General features: G+C 38.1%; 2 protein-coding genes across 4 annotated transcripts in view; one reads left to right on the top strand and one right to left on the bottom strand.

Annotated features, from left to right (window-relative positions):
• nhsl3 (NHS like 3) overlaps positions 1-5,184 on the top strand; it is a 37,786-nt gene extending 32,602 nt beyond the window's left edge. For both annotated transcript variants that reach the window (XM_083926308.1, XM_083926309.1), the window contains 2 exons: positions 8-3,494; positions 3,969-5,184. In XM_083926308.1, the coding sequence (XP_083782434.1) occupies positions 8-3,494; positions 3,969-4,009 (3,528 nt within the window). In that variant the 3' untranslated portion in view covers positions 4,010-5,184. The remainder of the gene's footprint in view (positions 1-7; positions 3,495-3,968) is intronic.
• Positions 5,185-5,265: 81 nt separating this feature from the next.
• Positions 5,266-15,740, bottom strand: yars1 (tyrosyl-tRNA synthetase 1). Of its 2 annotated transcripts, none has more exons than XM_083926310.1 (14): positions 15,649-15,740; positions 10,763-10,832; positions 10,529-10,675; positions 9,883-10,058; positions 9,636-9,765; positions 9,313-9,393; positions 7,728-7,820; positions 7,507-7,642; positions 7,327-7,412; positions 7,088-7,223; positions 6,826-6,935; positions 6,491-6,684; positions 6,242-6,383; positions 5,266-6,063 (listed from the first exon to the last, which is right to left on the bottom strand). In XM_083926310.1, exons 2-14 carry the CDS (start codon positions 10,817-10,819, stop codon positions 5,953-5,955), a joined length of 1,599 nt encoding a protein of 532 aa, XP_083782436.1. In that variant the 5' UTR covers positions 10,820-10,832; positions 15,649-15,740; the 3' UTR covers positions 5,266-5,952. The 2 variants fall into 2 exon arrangements, with proteins under 2 accessions (XP_083782436.1, XP_083782437.1); XM_083926311.1 differs by having other exon boundaries at positions 10,763-10,829; positions 15,649-15,710.
• Between the last annotated feature and the right edge of the window lie 1,925 nt (positions 15,741-17,665).

Raw genomic sequence — 17,665 nt, 5'->3', positions numbered from 1 at the left:
TTCCTAGGGCCCAGTGATGTCCATATCTCCTCAGGCCACCTACTTGTCTACAATCATCCCTAATGCAGTCTTGCCAGCCTCGATCGATGTCATAGAAATTGACCGCAGCAGCAGCCGGACTCGTGGCAGCAGTGTAAGCCATGGTGGTAATGTCCGCACTGTGAGCAAAAGCAGCCTTGCATCCGGGGACTTATCAGTCAGCCCTTTGTTATCCAGAAGATCAGATGGAGATGGTTCCCAGACTGACAGTTCTCACAACGACTTCACAATGATATCCACATCAGCTTCGAGGTCGAACTGGAGCCAGTCTTCAAATACCATTATTTCAAACTCCTCCCCAGTATCCTCTAAGGGTAGCAGGCGTAGTTGTAGCTCACAGAGAGGGGCTCTTAATGGACGAGAAAACCAGACAGAGCAATCTAGTGAGGACCAAGACCTCTGCAGTCTCCTTAGCTCAGTTAGCATGATTAGCAGCTCCAGCAGTAAAGGGGAAAATGTTGTTACAGGTCAAGAATCTGAGTCTGATGTTTCTGGGTCTGTGGCTGCTAGAGACGATGCAAAGACGAGACAAAATTTCACTCGCAGTCTGTCGATTATGAAGACCAAGCAACCCCCGGCACCTCCGCGGAGAACGAACTCTCTGCATAGTAATAAGATCAAGAGCAACTCCAGGGTTCTGGTGGCGGTCAATGACTCTGTGTCTCGAGATGTGGCAAATGCCACAGAAAATATTGTAGCAAAGGATGAGATCAAATCAGTTATTGTAGATACCAATAAGATCCCCACCCTTGTGTCAAACTCCACTGGATCCAGCTGTCTAGATGCTTCCTCCAGTCCTTTGAGCCCCACTCAGGCATCTTCCACAGAGGCAGGAGGAGCAACAGAACCCCAGGCAGAATCCAGCAGCTCTTCCCCACAGAAAACTCCCTCGGTAGGGGGGAAATTTGAACGGACTATGTCCCCTTCCAGTGGCTACTCCAGTCAGAGCGGCACTCCAACACTCTCCCCAAAAGGGATCTCACCATCCTCCCCCGACAAACAGAAGAAGAAACCTGTCAAACCAGAGAGATCAGCGTCTCGGACCTCATCTTCAGCAGCTTCTCCTTCCTCCTCACTTACCTCTCTATCGTCTGGTACATATGAGCCTGTCAATCCAGATGTTTCCACATGTGGCTCCGGTCTTCCTCCACAAGAATCTCCACCCACTGTTGCTGCAAAACACCTCACTCCAAATAATAATTCTTCAACTCTGGGAGGTGAAGTCAGAGAGCTGTTGAACATCCCACCGCCTCCCAAAGTCAAAGCACCATGTCCTCCTCCTCCGGAGACATGGGTTCACAACAGGCACACCTTTCAGCTCCTGTGTGGGCCCTGCCCTAATGTCAGCAAGGTAACTCAGAAACCAGTACAGATACAGGACAGCACAGTTAAACAAGCAGGAACCCAGACTGAAGCAATCGAGGAGATACAAGTTTTAGCTGAAAAGCAACCAACTATAGACAAATCTGTATTAGAATTGTCAGAAAAACCTGAGACTTTGACGGATTCTGAAGGTGTTCACAAGGAGATGGAGAATAGGGAATGTCCAAGTGCTGAGCAAGACAGCATGGAAGGAAGTGCAGACGTTCAAAAACAAGAGCAGACTAGTAGCCCTGTAGTGAAGGACCCTGAGAGTCCAAAGAAAGATCCTCCTCCTGTCATGAAGAAACCCATGGCAGTACTTCACAGAGAGGAACCAGTGTCAACAGAACACCCAGGGGACGGACAGCAGAAGAAAATGAGTGGCAGCGCCACCACAGATGTTCATTTACCTGTTGAGAACCTTACAACCTCTTCACAGCACAGAGTTAGCATTTTAGTTGATAAGAGTGATAATGAGATGGACAAAAGTGAGATCACATCCACGCAGGCGCTTTCTGTAGAGGTCCCTAAAATTAGTAAGGCCTCGCCACCACCTACCCCTCCCCCGGCATACCACCCTACACCTCCTCTGTCAAGAAAGACATCTCCTTCATCGGTGTATATGCCACCAGATGAATTACAGAGGGTACAGGAAGAGACCCAAGTTGTAGAGTCTTGCTGGCCACCTCCTCCGCCTCCTATGGAAGGGGACTCTGTCTTTGATGGAGGAGATGAGACTGACTTTCCTCCGCCTCCTCCACCCTTATTGACCGACAGTGTGCCAAATGTGATGGACAATTGTATCACAGGGCTGGATGTCTCAAAAAGACCCACAGAGGAAGTTGGACAGGCAATTGAAGATTCAAGTGAAGCTGGGATATCTGTACACGAACAACTTCCAGCTTTGTCCCCTGCTGTTCAACAAATGGTAACTGACACCAAACCAGAGGTTGTCATGCAAGTTGCAAAACTTGACGAGATTTCTTGCACACCAGTGCAGAATCTTTTATATGTTTCAGACAGTGTCCCACCGCCCCCAGTGGAGGCACCCCCTTTGCCACCCATAACAAGAGCAGAGAACCCAGCATCAGTCTCTGTTTTAGTTCCTCCCAGCAGTTTCCAGAAGCGAGACTCCCTGAAAATTGAAGACCAGTCTCCCTCCGAGCCTCCCATCAGTGCTCAACCTTCAATCAATGTCCCAGTAGCACCCCTTTTACCAGCTGATAATTTAGTTCATGGGGTTAATTTTAGAAGGCAGCCCAGTGTACCAAACCGAGACACCAGGAGCAAGGACCTCCTTTCCCGCCACAAAAGTGCCCCCATTCCCAAAGAGGACGCTAACATACCTCTAGTCACCCCCTCCCTGCTTCAGATGGTTCGTCTCAGATCAGTTAACATGGCTGAAGAGCAGGTGAAAGCTCCATCAGAGGACAAGTCAACAAACCAGGGAGCTGTAGTTCAGGAGATTTGCCAAGTCTCAATCCCAGGACTTCAAAACATTCCACAGAAGCCAGTCCGCAAGTCTCTGTCACTAAAATCTCCCCCTCAGACAGTAAAGACATCCTCTGTGGCACTAAACACCCCTTCCATGCGCTTACAGGAAGCCATACGTATGAAAACCGCAGCCATGTCTTCAAGAGATAGTCTTCCATCTCGACTGGGTTTGAGATCCTCCACTTACAGCTCCGTAGGTGATCAAGGGGCTCTGTCCCTGAAGTCACCTGAGGGATGTGACCTGCACAAGTCCCCAGCCTCTACCGCCAGCTTTATCTTCTCTAGGAGCACAAAAAAGGTTGTCATAGACACTGCGGCTGCTTCCTCCCCTGAAGCTCAGGCAAGTCTGAAGCAAAGCTTGGCAGTGGAGCTCATGCACGTGTCTGACCAATCTCAAATCAAGGGCACCACTTTCTCTAATGGTGGGGTGAAGTTCGACAAAGTTCCTCCACCAGTAGCAAAGAAACCAGCCCACGGGAGCATCAGTCCTTCCCGGAGTCTTCCTGCTTGTTCAGCAAAAATGGACTTAAGAGTTGAAGGAAACGGAGCAATAGGAGAAGTACAACATACGAGTGGAATAACACCTCCTGAGACAACAAGTAAGAGCAGAAACATTATTTTGATCTCTCATTTGTCAAAAGTCATGAAAGACTGCCTTCATCAGAGTGCATCAGTGTACTGCTGCCGAGTGTGTAAAGTCATTAGTGCTAGCATAAATCAATAGCTAACGTGCCGCACTCTTTGTCACGAAGAAGCAGGATGCAAATTCTAGCATTACCCTGATCTTGAGCAGCTAAGCAGTTTAACATTCCCTTAAACAGCATATTTTCTGATCACCATACCAACAAGAGATATAGGCGCACAAGCCCCCTAACACTCAAAGGCTTCCGGTTTGCCTTCAGCTTTTTCCACTGGAACGTGCAAGCATGTGCTTCCATCAGCCTTAATATAAAACTCATGATCATGTCTCAGTGACTGAATTAGATTAGGACAGAATCCTCATTACGTGTGTTCCTGTAACTGTATTATGTTGATGCCATCATGTCTGACCTCCTCTCGCCTTCCCCCCTCAGCTACACGAGTGACAGCAGACACGATTGAAACACTGTTCTGAAAGAACCAGGAAGAAGCAAAGACTACAAGCAAGTAAAGGGAGAACTCACAGCAAGGACTGACATTACTTAGAGACGTATAACTCAACTATCAAGAGTGTGTGTGTGTTAAGCCTTCTCCAAACGCCTTAGCCTGTCATGGCCTTCCTACATATTTATGCAAAAAAATGTGTAGCTCCCAATTTCTTATGATAGCTTTATTCCGGAGTATTTTTCTATGATATAGTTTATCTCTTATTAAGGCCCCTCAGGATGAAATGGTGTACATTGGCTTAACTGTAAATATTTGGATTGTGAGAGATCGCCTCCCAGAGGTAGAATTAGGTAGTGGTCACTGCAGCTCAGAGAAAATGATTTGTCCTGACAAAGCATTTATGTACAGATGTTTACTGTCTTTTTTTTTTTTTTTTTTTGCTTGTTGTAATATAATACATGATTAAGCAGTTGTCAGAAAAACCTGACCATGGAATTGGCGAAATCAGCATTTTCTTTCCTTCTTGGCTTACAGATCAGAGGTAAAACAAATAGTCACATTCAGTTTCAATGCTGCTTTTCACTGTGTGGATAGACAGAGTATATCTGGAACAGTATTTGAGAAAAAGGGATGCGGCAGAGCAGCAATGATAAAAGACATTTTGTCAATTAGGACAGAGGCACTTTTGTAAAGGATAAACCGTTAAGAACTTACTACTAAACTGTTAATTAGATGCTTCAACACAATTTCTTCTCGGGTTCAGTAAAGGTCAACATATCCTGAGACATCTTTGAGACCAACAGTGACACGCATCCTATTTATTTATGTGTGGGTGTTTCCACTTGTAGCACTGTCAGTCACCTTTTTCCTACCAAATGACATATTTAAGAATCTATTTCATCTGACAAACCACTCGTAGGGCTTATGGATGTGCTTGGCCCTGGATGATTGATACACTGGAGTAGAGTTAGTGTGAGGTCAGTGTTTTTTTTATTAAATGTTAAGAATCTAAAACTTTGGCCAAGGCCTTTAAGGTGGGAAATCCAGCTCATCACCATTTGCACAAAATGCTTTCCCCAGCAAAATCATTGGTGAGTGAATATTACTGACCCTTTGTAATGGGTCAAAAATCCACATCTTGAAGATTATAAAGAATTATGTACAGTTATTACTTCTATAAATAAAATGTAAGTGTATTAAAAATGCGGCTCCATTTTGTGGTACAAACACCTGAACATTCAGTAAATCTCATCTAACAAATACATCTCATTTCTGAAGACAACAGAATTTAGACAAAGTTTATTTCATATTAGAGATCATCATTTGATTATATGACAGTGAATATCCACATATTGATTTATGTACACTACCACCCAATGCAACCATACCGTGTCTTTTGGTACATGATGTAACAATTCTTATTAAAATCTGATGTCTGTACACCATAAAACTACTTTTATGACTTAGGTTTGGCAGATTAAACACTGCCCTGACATTTACAATGAAGGCCGAAAAAAATAGTGGAACACTAGTCTCCCTTTATACACCTAAGATCCCTTATTAGCTTCTTCCAGAAACGGGCAACCAGTACTGTAACACTGAAGCTATCATTCGTTATCTGAGTAGCAATATGTTTCTTTTGCAGAAACTGTTGTACGTGTATAAGTGTGTAAGGAACACAATACAACACCGGTTAAAAGAAAGAAAAGAAACCGTAATGAATGTGGTTGATTAGTTACAATTTTTTTTGTTTTATACTTTTAGGAACATTTTCTAATCATGTCAAAGCAAGATAGAATTTAATCACAGCCAGTCCAACGCATCTGAGACTTTTGGCATCAATGTCCCATCATTCGCCAAGAACAACATCCAGATGAGGTTTGAGTGTTATTGTCATGGCGATTTGTTGATGAAAGTATTGTAGTTGCGATGTGGCCCGCAGGAGCAGCTTCAGCTACAGTTGGGATGCATCTAGCTGATGTTGCCTCCTTTAAGTGTCTTACATGTGATCTGTCCTAGTTTAGTCATCAGCTGCTTGTCTTTCCACTGAGCTACACACTCGTCTGATATCTTCAGGTCGACCTGGGGACAGAATGATGATACAGTATGTACATGCATTATGTCAATTCTCTAAAGATGATGGATTTTCTTCCATTATACCTTTATAGAGAAATGCAAACTGCAAAACGTTGGTCCATATTTGGAGAAAAAACATGACTACTGGAATTTATTTTTGAGTCTTTCTGTGACTGGAACATACCTGGACTTTCTCCCAGACTTTCTTCTTTGGGTTGAGTCGTTCGTCTGGTTTGCCTGTCTCATATCCCTCGACAAAGACCTGTTCTCCTGGCGATGACCCCTCTGGAGGGTCTAAAGGCTCCACCCTCCTGGGCTCCCCTTCACTAGAAATCAACCAATCAGAAAGTAGAGGAATTTATTAAAAAAAAAAAAAAAAAAGAGGCTGAGGGATATACACCGTGTGCTTGTGCGAAACAGAAATAACACTCACATAGAGGCACATAGCAGCATGGCTTGAGACTCAATCCCTCGCATCTTTTGGGGTTTCAGATTGCACAGCACCAACACCATTCTGTCCTGTAAATCCTCCTGTGAAACGAAAGCCACCAGCCCACTGACTACCGTTCTTGGCTCTGCCTCCCCAACATCAATCTTCTCCAGGTACAGCGAATCAGCATCGGGATGCTGGAAGTTGGAAAACAAAGAAAGCCGTGTGAACACAGAGAAATATGCCCGTGCAGATGGATCATCTTCATGCACATCATCTGAAGAAAATATATACAGATCAGCTGATCATGCATCATGTTGAAGATGTTGACATCCTACCTTCTCCACACTGACGATCTTGCCCACCCTTATGTCCACTCTGGAGGGGGACAGCTCGTCATCCTCTCCTCCTCCCCCAGCCCCTGCCTTGGCACCCTTTCCTGCTCCTTCTGATCACACACACACACACACACACACGATGGTGAGTCTCCACATAAAGCTAGCTGTCAATCCAATTTATGCAGAACTAGTCACACTGCTATATTTAGATTAAAAGGATGTGAGAGAGGGAAGACAGTGAGGATGATGGGTAAATACTGACTCATCTTTGACGGATCGGGGTAGGCAGTGTTGGTAAGTTTGCGGAGTTCAGGCGACTCAAACTTCTTTCTGATTGGCTCCAGCAGTTGGTTTAGTGCTACTTCCACTGAGGCCTTCAGGTCTCCTGGATGGACCAGCTGCCAATTTTTATATCAGAGAACAAATGTTAAGCATTTTAGCAGAGATGTACTTTAATCAGCGCTTTTATTCTTCAAATAAACCAGTGTGTCAATACTTTACCTCTTCAGCAAAGTCCTTCTCCACCTCTTCAAATGCAGTGTAAATTTTGTCTCCACCCCACTTGGGGTCTCTTTTGATGCAGAACTCTGAAACACAGAAATCCCATGAATAAAAATGAAATATAACATTGTTATGAGTGGAGGAAAATTCTGAAGCAAAGACAAAGGAAGGCGATTCTACCTCCGCGTAGAGGAAAGACCACATATTTGACAAAAGAGAGGACTCCATTGTTCTGGATGTTGCCTGGCTCACAGAAAGCCTTCTTCAGCTTCTTCTTCACATCTGAAGCAGAGTCCAGCAGATCAATCTTTGACTCCTGCAGCCAGAAGACACAGGGTTATGACTGAGCACAAGCATTAGAAGAACATGTTCATGCAAATATTGACTTTACTGGGACATACTTCCTCTGATGAGCTCATCTTGGCCCCTGTCAGTCCTGGAACCATCGGATTCATCAGATGGGAGCGCTTGGCGTAGCCCAGAGAAGGCAAGTACTGGAGACAGACGAGAGGTGACAATTACACTTAATATTATATAGAGGTCTCATTCTGAAAAGTGTTCCATGGGATCAACCTGCTGTGACATTTACAGTTCATTTATATAAATTATCTTCATTATCAGTTTTTTTTATGTTGAGACCTGAAACTTACTGCACCTGGAGTAAATAAAGTGTCAAACATTTGGTGGTGGAAGGGTAAAAATTGTATTTTCATTCATTTCATTTTTTCAATTTCGCCTTTAATTACCCAGGGAAGTCCCATTGAGATCACAGATCTCTTTTACAAGGGAGACCTGGCCAATTGCATACGGAGAGCCTGGACTCTCAATGTTTTCAAGATGGAGTTCAGGTTGAGGATTGTTCCAAGCAACAGGTGCTGAAAACTTAAATGCTTTCTTTCCTAACTCTGTTCTTATTTTTGAAGAACCAGTTGCAGAATGTCCACTGAGCGGAGATTGTAACCTCCATGTTTCCAAATTAAAAGTGAAGATAAATAAAGAGGAATTTTACCCAGAATGGCCTTATAGATGAGCACATGCCAGTGACTGAGGCGACGTGCATATAACAATAACCAGCTGACTTTAGTGTAGAGAACACAGTGTTGAGTGAGAGAACCACAGTTTGTTATAAATATCAGTGTCCCATGATATACACTATCCAACATGTGAGGACAAATAGCAGATGCATTCATTTACAGCAGATCTCTGAATTTCTGTCTTTATCACACACTTACTCCAACAGCACTGTTACATACACTCACCGACCACTTTACTAGGTGCACCTGGTGCTTAATAAAGTGTCAGTGTGGTCTTCTGCTGCTGTTCCATATCTGTTAGAAGGTAGGTGGTGTTGTGTGTTCACAGGTGCTCTCCTGCATTCCTCTGTTGGAACCAGTGGATATTTGAGTTACTGTTGCCTTTCTGTCAGCTCGAACCAGTCTGGCCATTCTCCTCTGACCTCTGGCTAAACCAAGGCATTTGCACCCACAGAACTGCCGCTCACTGGATCCTTTCTCTTTTTGGGACCATTCTCTGTAAACGCTAGAGATGGTTGTGCGTGAAAATCCCACTAGATCAGCAGTTTCTGAAATACTTAGACCAGCCCGTCTGGCACTAACAACCATGCCATGTTCAAAGTCACTTAAATCACCTTTCTTCCCCATTCTGATGCTCGGTCTGAACTGCAGCACATCGTCTTGACCATGTCTACATGCCTAAATGCATTGAGTTGCTGCCATGTGATTGGCTGATAAGGCATTTGTTTTAACGAGCAGTTGGACAGGTGCACCTAATAAAGTGGCCGGTGAGTGTATAAAACTTTTTATTTACTCATGTTGGCACAAGGTGGAAACCCCTACTTTTTTAGAATATGCTTGAAATGTCGGTCACTGGTTAAAAACGACAGAGGAGCGGTAAGAGGTCAGTCATGTAGGGAAGAGAGAGGGTGAAGGGTTGAAATAAATGTGCAAAGACGGACGGAGATGGTACCTTCTCTGCCAGAGTGAAAATCTTCCTCTGGTCAACTCCTCCAAACTGGGCGTCCACCTTCAGGTACTCTTCATCCAGAGCCTGCGGGCAAAGAGGAAAAATCACAGTCACGATCATAACAGCTAATACAATTATGACAAAAAAACATGAAAAAAACTAGTTCTAAAGAGTTCAAGATGTGAGCGGTACTTATATCACCATATGTGGACATTTTGTTGTAATAAATGGTTAATTTCATCACTAAGGTCGTAATAATACACCACTAATTAGCAGCAGAGCGATGAGGCTAGCAGGTACTTCCCCATCTAGAGCCGTGTTGTTACCTGCAGTCCAGGGTAGAGCAGACCACTCAACAGGGGATGCTCCACCTGTTTGACGACCTCAGCTCCAGCCTTCTTGGCGTCGTGTTCAGTCACCATGGAAGACAGACGGTACACATCCAGAGTGTACTCTCTGACAGACATAAAAATACACACCTTAAACATTAGCTACAAGGTCGGTTTCTGAGAACGCAAAGGTAAATAAATGCATATACGTAAGAGCGTCTCTAGTACTGTCAGCACTACTCACCTGCTGAGCTGGTAGTCAGTTCCTTTGACGAACTTGAGTTTATCCAGAGGCACGCCAAGGCTCTCCAACATGGCCTTGATTACCTGTTCGTAGTACTTCACCCTGAGCTCCAGCAGCTCCCAGGGGGCCTTCATGTTGTCTAGGTAGGCATGCAAGTCTGCAAACAGAATAGTGACCTGAGGAAAGGATGGAGAAACAAAACCATGAGGCTCCTGGTAAACACATGTCTTTAGACAATATACAAATATGGATATGCTCTACTAGTCATTTGTACAATTACGCATTTCTAAACTTTATTTTCATGATTAACAAAAGGGATCCTGCCAATTTTATTTTAGTTATTATGTTTAGTTGTTTTCGTTGTTTTCTTTTCTCTAAGTGTTTTTTGTGCTGTCGATGTGACTTGTCTATTCGTTGTTATGTTGTGTGTTTTGGGTATGCCGTCTGCCTGCATTAATAATAAATAATAATACAAATATAAAAACTGTGATAGACTGGCGTCCTGTCCAGGGTGTACCCCGCCTCACGCCCGATGTCAGCTGGGATCGGCTCCAGCACCCCCTGCGACCCCAACCCCGGGATAAGCGGTTGAAGATGAATGAATGAATGAACAAATATAAAAAGATGCTCAAGGAGATCTACCCACCTCACACCCAGCCTTGAGGAAGTCTGCGATCTTGCACATGGGGACAAAATAAGCTACGTGGGGTTTGCCAGTGGTCGCTGTGCCCCAGTACACCTTCAGCTCTCTCTCTTGGAGAACCTGCTTCAGCTTCTCCTCCCCAAGGACCTCCTGCAAAAACACACGTTCAAAAGATGAATGAGAGCGAATGGGGGACTTCACTGTAAGTATGTGTTTGTCTGTGCCGGTGTGTCCCACCTGAAGGTTCCTGGTAATGAGGTGGAGCTTCTCATCTGGGCTCAGCTGATCCGTCATGGTGCAGAGCCTTCTGACAAGGAAGATGGGAGGGTGAGCATGGTCATGAATCAACGGCAGTAGGTTGGTTTCATTTAAGCCGAAAACACACCAAGACATTAGTCATTCTACAGCATAAACAAATTCACCTTTTTTGACTGATTGAAATGTTTATTTTGAACATGTAACTACAATTTAAAACAGAAACAATAAAATAAAATAATAAAGAAAAATGACGAAAAACAAATATTCAAACGTTCATTTATTCATGTTACTTTTTCATGATTAGTACAATTTAATTATTATAATAATTTATTATAATAAATATTATAATTTAATTACTTATAATATTATGATGAATATTATAATTTTGATATAATCATCACCCCTTGTCTTTACTTTATAAAATGATATGAATTAATGTCAGCATATTTATTTATAATTCATTTATCACACTTGTCTTTACTTTATAACAAGATATGAATTAATGTCAGCATATTTATTTATCATTTATTAATCACACTTGTCTTTACTTTATAACAAGATATGAATTAATGTCAGCATATTTATTTATCATTTATTAATCACACTTGTCTTTACTTTATAACAAGATATGAATTAATGTCAGCATATTTATTTATCATTTATTAATCACACTTGTCTTTACTTTATAAAATTATATGAATTAATGTCAGCATATTTATTTATCATTTATTAATCACACTTGTCTTTACTTTATAACAAGATATGAATTAATGTCAGCATATTTATTTATCATTTAATAATCACCACAAGTCTTTACTTTATAACAAGATATGAATTAATGTCAGCATATTTATTTATCATTTATTAATCACACTTGTCTTTACTTTATAACAAGATATGAATTAATGTCAGCATATTTATTTATCATTTATTAATCACCACTAGTCTTTACTTTATAACAAGATATGAATTAATGTCAGCATATTTATTTATCATTTATTAATCACACTTGTCTTTACTTTATAACAAGATATGAATTAATGTCAGCATATTTATTTATCATTTATTAATCACCACAAGTCTTTACTTTATAACAAGATATGAATTAATGTCAGCATATTTATTTATAATTTATTAATCACACTTGTCTTTACTTTATAACAAAATATGAATTAATGTCAGCATATTTATTTATCATTTATTAATCACACTTGTCTTTACTTTATAACTAAATATGAATTAATGTCAGCATATTTATTTATAATTCATTAATCACACTTGTCTTTACTTTATAACAAAATATGAATTAATGTCAGCATATTTATTTATAATTCATTAATCACACTTGTCTTTACTTTATAACAAGATATGAATTAATGTCAGCATATTTATTTATCATTTAATAATCACACTTGTCTTTACTTTATAACAAGATATGAATTAATGTCAGCATATTTATTTATCATTTAATAATCACACTTGTCTTTACTTTATAACAAAATATTAATTAAAGTCCGCATATTTATTTATCATTTATTAATCACCACTAGTCTTTACTTTATAACAAGATATGAATTAAAGTCAGCATATTTATTTATCATTTATTAATCACCACTAGTCTTTACTTTATAACAAGATATGAATTAATGTCAGCATATTTATTTATAATTCATTAATCACACTTGTCTTTACTTTATAACAAAATATGAATTAATGTCAGCATATTTATTTATCATTTATTAATCACACTTGTCTTTACTTTATAACAAAATATGAATTAATGTCAGCATATTTATTTATCATTTAAAAATCACACTTGTCTTTACTTTATAACAAGATATGAATTAATGTCAGCATATTTATTTATAATTCATTAATCACACTTGTCTTTACTTTATAACAAGATATGAATTAATGTCAGCATATTTATTTATAATTCATTAATCACACTTGTCTTTACTTTATAACAAGATATGAATTAATGTCAGCATATTTATTTATCATTTATTAATCACACTTGTCTTTACTTTATAACAAAATATGAATTAATGTCAGCATATTTATTTATCATTTAATAATCACACTTGTCTTTACTTTATAACAAAATATGAATTAATGTCAGCATATTTATTTATCATTAAATAATCACACTTGTCTTTACTTTATAACAAAATATGAATTAAAGTCAGCATATTTATTTATCATTTAATAATCACACTTGTCTTTACTTTATAACAAAATATGAATTAATGTCAGCATATTTATTTATCATTAAATAATCACACTTGTCTTTACTTTATAACAAAATATGAATTAAAGTCAGCATATTTATTTATCATTTAATAATCACACTTGTCTTTACTTTATAACAAAATATGAATTAATGTCAGCATATTTATTTATCATTTAATAATCACACTTGTCTTTACTTTATAACAAAATATTAATTAATGTCAGCATATTTATTTATAATTCATTAATCACACTTGTCTTTACTTTATAACAAAATATGAATTAATGTCAGCATATTTATTTATCATTTAATAATCACACTTGTCTTTACTTTATAACAAAATATGAATTAATGTCAGCATATTTATTTATCATTTATTAATCACACTTGTCTTTACTTTATAACAAAATATTAATTAATGTCAGCATATTTATTTATAATTCATTAATCACACTTGTCTTTACTTTATAACTAAATATGAATTAATGTCAGCATATTTATTTATAATTCATTAATCACACTTGTCTTTACTTTATAACAAGATATGAATTAATGTCAGCATATTTATTTATCATTTATTAATCACCACTAGTCTTTACTTTATAACTAAATATGAATTAATGTCAGCATATTTATTTATCATTTATTAATCACACTAGTCTTTACTTTATAACAAGATATGAATTAATGTCAGCATATTTATTTATCATTTATTAATCACACTTGTCTTTACTTTATAACAAAATATGAATTAATGTCAGCATATTTATTTATCATTAAATAATCACACTTGTCTTTACTTTATAACAAAATATTAATTAATGTCAGCATATTTATTTATCATTTATTAATCACACTTGTCTTTACTTTATAACTAAATATGAATTAATGTCAGCATATTTATTTATCATTTAATAATCACACTTGTCTTTACTTTATAACTAAATATGAATTAATGTCAGCATATTTATTTATAATTCATTAATCACACTTGTCTTTACTTTATAACAAAATATGAATTAATGTCAGCATATTTATTTATCATTTAATAATCACACTTGTCTTTACTTTATAACTAAATATGAATTAATGTCAGCATATTTATTTATAATTCATTAATCACACTTGTCTTTACTTTATAACAAGATATGAATTAATGTCAGCATATTTATTTATCATTTATTAATCACCACTAGTCTTTACTTTATAACAAAATATTAATTAATGTCAGCATATTTATTTATCATTTATTAATCACCACTAGTCTTTACTTTATAACTAAATATGAATTAATGTCAGCATATTTATTTATCATTTATTAATCACACTTGTCTTTACTTTATAACTAAATATGAATTAATGTCAGCATATTTATTTATAATTCATTAATCACACTTGTCTTTACTTTATAACAAAATATGAATTAATGTCAGCATATTTATTTATCATTTAATAATCACACTTGTCTTTACTTTATAACAAGATATGAATTAATGTCAGCATATTTATTTATCATTTATTAATCACACTTGTCTTTACTTTATAACAAGATATGAATTAATGTCAGCATATTTATTTATCATTTATTAATCACACTTGTCTTTACTTTATAACAAAATATGAATTAATGTCAGCATATTTATTTATCATTTATTAATCACCACTAGTCTTTACTTTATAACAAGATATGAATTAATGTCAGCATATTTATTTATAATTCATTAATCACACTTGTCTTTACTTTATAACAAGATATGAATTAATGTCAGCATATTTATTTATAATTCATTAATCACACTTGTCTTTACTTTATAACAAAATATGAATTAATGTCAGCATATTTATTTATCATTTAATAATCACACTTGTCTTTACTTTATAACAAAATATGAATTAATGTCAGCATATTTATTTATAATTCATTAATCACACTTGTCTTTACTTTATAACAAAATATGAATTAATGTCAGCATATTTATTTATAATTCATTAATCACACTTGTCTTTACTTTATAACAAAATATGAATTAATGTCAGCATATTTATTTATAATTCATTAATCACACTTGTCTTTACTTTATAACAAAATATGAATTAATTTCAGCATATGTATCCAATATATTTGTCTTTTCTCTTATATCAACTACAACTCAATAATATACATGTATATACTATAATATACTTATAAAACGTAATGCAATATAATTTACATGTAATGTACAATATATGTCAATCAATACAATATACACTACAAGATACATCAGGTGTGATCATAGACATATCTTTGCATTTTAACATACACACCTTGCGCGAGGGTGGGCGGTAGAAAGCAGCGGGGATGATTATTATTATTATTATTATTATTATTATTATATTGGTAGTAGTAGTAGTAGTATTTTCTATGCTGACTGCACCAGAAGCCCATGACGCTTAGTAAAGGTATTGGGCATTCACTGGGCAGGCGGCTAACGCTACCTGGCTAGGTAGCAGCCAAACCATGTGCAGCTAACTTTAACCAGCTCCAGTGATGTCCCGGGTTAAAACTATTACCACTTTAGTTCATACGGTATCAGTTTAACTAACAGAGACATCAGTCTATCAAAAAGCCCCCCGGTACAGCCCGAAGACTCACCTCAAAACCTGTCTTCTTCCTGAGAGACGTGTGTGAGTGAAGCCGGTTGTCACTGGGTTGCATCAGCGTCAGCGTCAGCTCTGCCATCGACTCACACTGAACTCCAGGGGAAAGCAATCGAGTGCAGACTGCAGAGCATCTCTATCTTTGTTTTCTAGTTTTTTTGGCGGTTGGCAAACGATCTTTTGGTGCATCATCGCCACCAACTGGTATGGAGTGTGGATCAAATAACCCTTATGACTTATATTTACAAAACTAAACTTGTAAAATATGTATCATCATTATAATAAGCTATATCTTTCCAAACAAATGAGCACACCCTGAAAAAATCTCATCTCATCTCATCTCATCTTCAGCCTCTTATCCGGGGTTGGGTCGCGGGGGCAGCATCTTTAGCACGGGACCCCAAACTTCCCTTTCCCGGGCCACATTAACCAGCTCTAACTGGGGGATCCTGAGGCGTTCCCAGGCCAGTGTGGAGATATAATCTCTCCACCTGGTCCTGGGTCTTCCCCGAGGCCTCCTCCCAGCTGAAAAAATGCAATATAAATTCATAGCACTGATTCAATTATTTTGTAAAATATTTATTCAATCAAATTGTACTTTCTTTTTTCTGAGTCTAATTTGTCTTCTTTCTCCCTCATACCTCTCACAATGTATAATAACATGGTCTATTGTCTCTTCTCTCCCACAGTCTTCACATCTTCCTGTATTATGCTTGCCTATTATTATCAGACCAGTGGGACTTAAGAGCCTATGATGGCAACACAGTCTCACACCCAGCACGTCAGAAACAGACGCTTGGTCGCGGGCCTTTGGCGTCTGATTTTGACGTGCTGGGTGTGAGACTGTGTTGATGATGGATGCAGGCAAAACGTATTGTGCAATTTATGTGTTAACTACTTTTTCCAGGAGAAAAAGGCAGAAAAACGATTCTTCCTCCGGAGAGACCCAATGAGCATATACTGTATAAGTGTAACTGTCACCTCCCAGTCCCCATACAGTACACGCAAGTTGAATCATTTAAACCAATCAGTACATCTGGGTTCGGATACACTGTATGTTAATGGTCATTTCATTAATCACAGTTTATGTGCACGGTATAAAGTTTTTTTTAAAGTCTTGTAACTACATTTTAACATTGTGCTTTTCTAAAAGACAATACAAGGTTGTTATAAAGTATGTAATAATGCAGGGTATTGTGCCTTAATTCCTAAAATTGCAGTTAATCCAATCATGTTGTTTAGATGCCTTCATCTAGTTGGTGTCCAGCCTTAACATAACTATTTCTCTTGGAGACAAAGGCCTATTGTGTTTTGAAGAATGCTTTATTTTCCCAAGTAAATGTGGGCCTTTGTAATGTATATGATTTGTCCCTTTCTGTGCTCCTGCTTTTACCTTAACAACTCCGCCAGCAAGTGCTGTCCCTCCTCTAGGCCATATCACATTTATATCTCCATCGCCACCTTTGAAGAAAAGCTTTGTACTGTATATTGTGAAGAGAAAATGTGGGGGAGGGTCTCCCTGTGAACGCTTAAAGTGAGGCAGCTCTGTGGAGTTGATTACTGATGACCATCACCTGTGTAAGTGGGTGTGAAGGATCACGCAAGGATAAAAGTGTGCTATGGTGACGCTGTTCTAAGCCGGCTGTGACTGAACATCAGCAAGTGGGTCTGGCCTACAGTGTACAGTTTCAAGTGTGCCTTATTTAGTGCTTATTTACTCTGGTGTCCCATTAGTGTGCAGTGGTTCAACGTTCACTTGCAGTGCTGGGTTGTAGGGTGGCTCTGGTACCTTTTAGGGTTTGGCCTATTGTAGGGGGCTTTCAGCTCCCGGTGCCCCTTCTTTTTTCTTTTAATGTTGTATTTTTCAATGTAGGCTGTATTTTGTACTACATTATTTTTACATGTGGTGATATTCTTTTGCCTCTGACGCCGGACCAGACCGGGTTAACAAAGGTGGGGGCAGTGTCAAGCGGGCTTTTTTAAAATCTTCTACAACTAAAGTTTATACAATA

The sequence above is a fragment of the Echiichthys vipera genome (genome assembly GCF_963691815.1).
Source record: "Echiichthys vipera genome assembly, chromosome: 13".
NCBI classification, from domain to species: Eukaryota; Metazoa; Chordata; class Actinopteri; order Perciformes; family Trachinidae; genus Echiichthys; species Echiichthys vipera.
The sequence above is the reverse complement of the archived record's forward strand: the minus strand, read 5'-3'. Positions and strand labels throughout refer to the sequence as shown.

Coding starts and splice junctions, on each gene's coding strand:
- yars1 (XM_083926310.1), bottom strand. CDS start 10,819: ATGACGGATCAGCTGAGCCCAGATGAGAAGCTCCACCTCATTACCAGG. Junction 7,821..9,312: donor TTTTCACTCTGGCAGAGAAG/GTACCATCTCCG, acceptor GTCTGTCTCCAG/TACTTGCCTTCTCTGGGCTA. Junction 7,643..7,727: donor AGATGAGCTCATCAGAGGAA/GTATGTCCCAGT, acceptor TTCTGGCTGCAG/GAGTCAAAGATTGATCTGCT.